Source organism: Elephantulus edwardii, unplaced genomic scaffold (genome assembly GCF_000299155.1).
Source record: "Elephantulus edwardii isolate Elephantulus edwardi_28Jun2011 unplaced genomic scaffold, EleEdw1.0 scaffold00154, whole genome shotgun sequence".
NCBI classification, from domain to species: Eukaryota; Metazoa; Chordata; class Mammalia; order Macroscelidea; family Macroscelididae; genus Elephantulus; species Elephantulus edwardii.
The window spans coordinates 966,119-972,772 of record NW_006399904.1 but is presented as its reverse complement, the minus strand read 5'-3'; the positions used below and the strand labels follow the sequence as shown (position 1 = coordinate 972,772).

The window sequence follows — 6,654 nt, the reverse complement described above, 5'->3', positions numbered from 1 at the left end:
GCAGGAGAGGAAGGCCCTCTATGAGCTGGATTGATTCAGTGACTGGGATAATTGGGATGGGAGTGTCAGAGACAGTGTGATTGGCACAGGATAGAGCGGAGTTTAGGGCTGTTGTACATAGGGTCGCTATGAGTCGCAAGTGACTTGAAGGCACATAACAACAACAAAGAACAACCATGGACTGCCAAGAAAACAAACAGATTCATCCTAGAGAGGGTTAAACCAGGCTGCTTCTTGGAGGCAAGGATTCTGGGGCTTCGTGTGACATACTTTGGAGGTGTTGCAAGGAGAGACAGGTCCATGTAGAGGAACATAATCTTGGTACGGTGGAGGGACAGTGCAGGAGGGGAAGACCCTCTACAAGGTGGATTGATTCAGTGACTGGCGTAATCGGAATGGGTGTGTCAGAGGCAGTGCGATCGGCACAGGATAGAGCAGAGTTTAGGGCTGTTCTACATAGGGTAGCTATGAGTCAAAACGACTCGACGGCACATAACAACAACAACAACAACTCTTTACAAACTTTACCATCAGAGCTTGACTTTATAAAGAACATGACAATAAAAAGCAATAAAAATAAAGACTTAAAAAATGAAACAAAACAAAAAACAAAGGTGATCCTCCTTAACAAAAAAATAAACAAAAAACTCCCTTGTAAGTCTGTTTCTTTTCGTACATGTAAAATGTTTAGTATAAAATGAGGTACATGGACAAGAATCAACTAATAAAATCTCACAAAACTCAAACTCATTGTCATCAAGTAGGTTCAGATTCATAATTGCCCTTCATTGGATTTCCAAGACTAATTGGATGGGGACCTGCCCATCATTCTCTTGAGGAGCTGCTGGGGATTTAAACCATTATTGAGAAGCACAGCCTTTGAATTTAGCAGTATAACTCTATGGACTAAGCCACCAGAGCTCCCTTGTGGTATATTTTAATTTGTCTCATTTCTCGTTATGTCCGAACCAACTCTTAGTTGACCCTCTATTGGATTTCTAAGGCTGTACATACCCTGACCGGACATTACTTGTTTCTTTTCCTTAGAGCTATTGTTGGGTCCAAACCACCAGAAGACTACATTTAGGCTAGCAGTGCAAGTCCCTGTGTGTTATACCCCTAGAGCTGAAAGATGCATTAAAAAGAATATGTTGTTGTTGTTGAGAGATCTATATTTGTCCCCAGTTCAGTAAAATATGACCCTACACAGTGTGGAAATTATTGAACAATATTACATGCAAGCAAGATCCTACTGAAGATTATCCAAAAATGACTGAAACAGGACATAGTAGTGTCAGATGTGCAAGGTGAGTTAAGAAGAGGCCACAGCACTAGAGATGTCACAGCCAACATTAAATGGATCTTGGCCCAAAGCAGGGAGTACCAGAAGAAATGTCTACCTGTGTTTCATTGATTATGCAAAAACATTTGATTGTATTGATGACAACAAATTGTGGCTAAACTTGAAAAGAATAGGAATCCCAGAACACTTAACACTTAATTGTGTTCATCATGTATAACCTATACTTGGACCAGGAAGCAGTAGTCAGAACACATCAGGAAAACAATGTGTTTTTCAGGATCAAAGACGTATTCTATCTCCATACCCTTCGGTCTATATGCAGAACAGATCATATGGGAGGCTAGACTTTATGAGGAGGAACGTGGCATGTGTATTTGAGGAAGATTCATCAACAACGTATGTAATGCTGATGACATAACCTTGCTTTTTAAAACTGAGAAGGACTTGAGATGCGTGCTTCAGAAGGTCAAGTACTGCAGCCTTCAATATGGATTGAAGCTCAACATCAAGAAGACAAATATTCTCACCACTGGGCCAATTGACAGCTTTATGAGAGACAGAGAAGAGATTGAGATTGTTAACTACTTCAGTTTGCTTGGTTCCACAATCAACACTCTTGGCACCAGCAGCCAGGGACTCAAAAGACGAATTGCATTTGGGAAAGTCTGCTGTCAGAGACCTCTCCAGAGTAGTCAAGAGCAACGATGTCTGTCTGGATACTACAGTGTGCCTGATTCAGGCCATGGTCTTTCCAATCTCTTGCTGTGCATCAGAGAGTTGAACAATGACTAAGGATCACAGAAGAGTAGATGCTTTTAAGTTGTGATGCTGGAGAAGAGTCTGGAACATACCTTGGACCACCCAGAAAACAAATAGGTCTGTTTTGGAGAGGGTAAAACCAAGTTTCTCCTTGGAGGCAAGGATTTTGAAGTACCATCTTGCATATTTTGGGAGACCCATGCTTGGAGAAGGACATCATGCTTGGAAAGGTGAATGGACAGCGCAGGAGAGAAAGACCCTCAATGAGATGGATTGATACAGTAACTAGGGCAATGGCAGTTTATGTGACAGAATTAGTGAGACTGGCTCAGAACAGGGCATTGTTCTGAGCTGCAGGGCATGGTTCTACAAGCCACTTAATGACACATAACAACAAATCATCAGTTATATCAATATGGATTTTTTTAATTGCTATTGCATTTATCATGGAATTTTTGAGCTTTAGATAATTTTAGACACACTCAAAGGTCAAGCGAGAAACTACTGAAAGGTCTATATTAGAAAGAATGATAAATTTAAATTCAGATTCATCATAGGCCCAGAGAGAGAAGAACCAACAAATGTGCTCTGTGTTTGTGAAACAATATAAATTTCTATGTAATTTATTTCAGTGTAATAGTTTTTGTTGTTAGGGAGTTCTGTGCTTGTGAAGCAATATAAATTTCTATGTAATTTATTTCAGTATGATAAGAATGTAATTTTGTATTACTTTTTGTGGTATTATTTCTATATGATGTGTAAATTTTGCAGTGTCTTTTTTCCAGGTTTTTAGTAAAAATGTATCTTTTTGTCACAAAGACTAGATATTAAAGTGAGAAAACTAAATAAAAATATTTTAAGACTTTTTTATTAGTCTCAGAAATGATCTCAGAAATGATAGATTCTTCTTATTAAAACTTGTTTAAAGTCTTATTAAAGGTGAAGAGAAAATTTTTGTCTCTGCCTCTTGTGCATTATAGTGGAAGAAGAATAAAAGTAACAGTATCTATTATAAATAATCACAATTTTTAAAGACCAACAAAAGATGTGTTACAGAGTGAAAGAGCTCCCTTGATAAGTACTTGGAAACAACTAAACTGTCTTGTTGGCTGAATCAGAAGCACACAAGTCAGAAACCTGAACACAGATATGCTGTCCTGCTCATCAATAACCTAGGCCATGTACCGGGAGCATCATTCTCTAGCAAGACAAAATGCAGTTTGCCCAAAATCAACCAACATGGGTGCCATTTGGTAATACAGAAAAGATCATTTAAAAAAAATAATCTAAAATATGTAGCCCCTTACATTCTTAAGCTATCTGTATTTTCGAAAATGCATTATTCTGCAAGTTTAAAACATACACTGATTTATGTTGTTGTTGTTGTTATGTGCCATTGAGTCGCCTGTGGCTCATAGCGACCCTGTGTACAACAGCACTCAACTCCGCTCTGTCCTGTGCCAATCGCACTGTCTTTGACAATCCCATCTCAATTATCCCAGTCACTGAATCAATCCACCTCATAGAGGGCCTTCCTCTCCTGCGCTGTCCCTCCACCCTACCAAGCATGATGTCCCTCTCTAAGGACTAGTCTCTCCTCACAACATGTCCAAAGTATGTTAGACAGAGCCTCAGAATCCTTGCCTCCAAGGAGCCACCTGGTTTAACCCTTTCCAGGACAAATCTGTTTGTTTCCCTAGCAGTCCATGGTATTCTCAATGCTCTTCTACAGCACCACAGCTCAAAGGAATCAATTCTTCTATACTCCTTGGTCATTGTCCAACTCTCTGATGCATAACAGGTGTTTGCGAAGACCATGGCCTGTATCAGACGCACCTTAGTCTCCAAAGAGATACCATTGCTCTTCAGCACTTTGGAGAAGTCCCTAAGAGCAGACTTTCCCATGGCAATGCGCCTTTTAATTTCCTGGAGGCTGGTGCCAAGACAGTTGACTATGAACCAAACAAACTAAAGCTGTGTACAATCTCAATCTCTTCACCATCCATCCTGATGCTGCCAATTGGTCCAGTGGTGAGAATCTTTGTCTTCTTGACATTGAGCCTCAATCCATATTGTAGGCTGCAGTCTTTGACACTCTGCAGCAGGCGCTTCAGGTCCTCTTTAGTTTCAGCAAGCAGGGTTGTGTCATCCGCATAACGCAGGTTGTTGATAAATCGTCCACCAATCTTGACCCCACATTTCTCCTCATAGAGCCCTGCCTCCAGGATAATCTGTTCTGCATATAGGTTGGAAAGGTATGGAGATAGGATGCATCCCTGGCGTACGCCCTTCCCAATTTTGAGCCATGCATTGTTCCCTTGCTCTGTTCTGACGACTGCCTCCTGGTCCAAGTATCAGTTTCACATTAGAATGATCAAGTGCTCTGGGATTCCCATTCTTCTCAGAGTCAGCCACAGTTTGTTATGATCTACACAGTCAAATGCCTTTGCATAGTCAATGAAACACAGATACACATTCTTCTGGTATTCCCTGCTTTCAGCCAAGATCCATCTAACATCAGCTACAATATCTCTAGTACCACGACCCCTTCTGAAACCTGCCTGACTTCTGGTAGTTCTCTGCTGATGTGCTATTCCAGTCGTTTTTGGATAATCTTCAGTAAAATCTTGCTTGCATGTGAAATCAGTGAGATTGTTCTGTAGTCTCCACATTCTGTTGGGTCACCTTTCTTTGGGATTTATACAGATTAATAAATAAAATGCAATCATTTTATGACAAGTATCTTTGATATCTTTTTACTAAAAACATGCTAAAAATTCTTAACTGTATTTCTGTTACTATTAAAAACAAGCTCAATATCAGAGAAGTATGTTTTTAAGACCATTTGTTTTAATTTGCTTTCAAACAATATATTCTCAAAAAAATCAGTCAAAGTTATTTAGCATGAAATCAGAACCCACATTCATCTGGTGCTTCAGGTGGTTTTCAGAGGTTGTAAATTACTTGGGCGGTAACTGTCCATCTTTCTCCCACATACCAACTGGTGAATTTCTACTGTCTGCCTTTCAGTTGTAGTTACTACTAGACTAAATAAAACATTATTTCTTCATATTTGTATTTATTCTGTGGCATACTGGCACAATTCACAGAGAAAAATACTTAAGCATGTTTCATAATAATATGCTATATTTTGGTTCTGTTTTATTGATCAACATATAATTTATTGAAATGATAACTTGTTAGTTTCTTGTTCATTTCTAAGTGGGCACAATTTATGTATGTCATTTTGTTGTTGTTGATTTTCTTCCCTTCCAGCTGTGTCCTGTGGCAATCCTGGCACGCCCACCAATGGCATGATCCTCAGTAGTGATGGGATACTCTTCTCCAGCTCAGTCATCTATGCTTGTTGGGAAGGGTATAAGACATCAGGGCTGATGACTCGGCACTGCACAGCCAATGGGACCTGGACTGGAACAGCCCCTGATTGCACAAGTTAGTAATTAATCATTATGGTAGACTTTAGGAGGTCATCATAAAACTTACTCTACCAAACGAATAAGTTTATCTTTAAAGTATGTCATTCATATTTTATAATCCCTAGAGGAAAACAAGGCTGTATCTTTTCTAATGTGACCATATTTATGAATACTTTTTACATTTTTTTCTCTACTCTTCTTATATTCAAAGCTAACTTAAATAATTGGTTTGGTTGAACTCTGAAAATGAGGTTAAAATCATCAAGATTTTACTTCTCCATAAACCATTGTATCTATATGAATAGAAGCAATGTTTAGCTCTCTGCTTTTAGCCTCTTTGTGATGTGACACCATACATAATTAAGAAAACTAAGTAAGTAATAGAATTGGACATCAGCATAATCCATTATCACTAGAATATAAATTAAAAATTATCAACATTTAATTTCTCCCAGCTAGTCAAGGTAACATTAAACAGGTGTTAGTATCATTGTGATAAATCACTACTTAATTACTTTCAATACAGCTTAAGTAACATGAATTAAAACCATGACCAATTCATTCTGTGACAATTTTGTGTTTCTCTTATTCTTCCCTCTCTCCCACTTATTAGTTATAAGTTGTGGTGATCCAGGTACATTGGCAAATGGGATTCAGTTTGGGACTGATTTCACCTTCAATAAGACTGTTAGTTATCAGTGTAATCCTGGCTACCTTATGGAACCTGTTACTTCATCCACAATTCGTTGTACTAAAGATAGTACATGGAATCAGAGTAAACCCATCTGCAAAGGTTTGTTTTATTATTTTTCAATCTTACTGATCCAATAGCAATTTTCTGAAACTACTTTATTTCACTTTAAAAATCATTATGTAACTCTATTCTATGCTAGCCTTGTTTATAATCAATCAATGTTTATATATCTACAAGTATTGAATAACTTTACAGGTAGAAAAACTGACTCATACAATTTTTTAGTAAATATCTCAGGGTTACACAGCCAAAATATGGATGAATCTGGATTAAAAGTAAATCAGACCACCTTTTTAGCCTGAGCATTTAAACAAGATAATTTTCTGTTTTTTTGCCAATGAGTCAAAGTTTTCTGATAGACCTGGTGTTTAATATAATTAAAAGGGCTGCTCCTTGGAGAC

General features: G+C 38.2%; 1 protein-coding gene across 1 annotated transcript in view; it reads left to right on the top strand.

The window, feature by feature from the left end:
- CSMD1 (CUB and Sushi multiple domains 1) overlaps positions 1 to 6,654 on the top strand; it is a 2,584,888-nt gene that overhangs the window by 2,511,488 nt on the left and 66,746 nt on the right. Inside the window, exons 56-57 of the mRNA XM_006895025.1 lie at positions 5,339 to 5,515; positions 6,113 to 6,292. Of these exons, the coding sequence (XP_006895087.1) occupies positions 5,339 to 5,515; positions 6,113 to 6,292 (357 nt within the window). The remainder of the gene's footprint in view (positions 1 to 5,338; positions 5,516 to 6,112; positions 6,293 to 6,654) is intronic.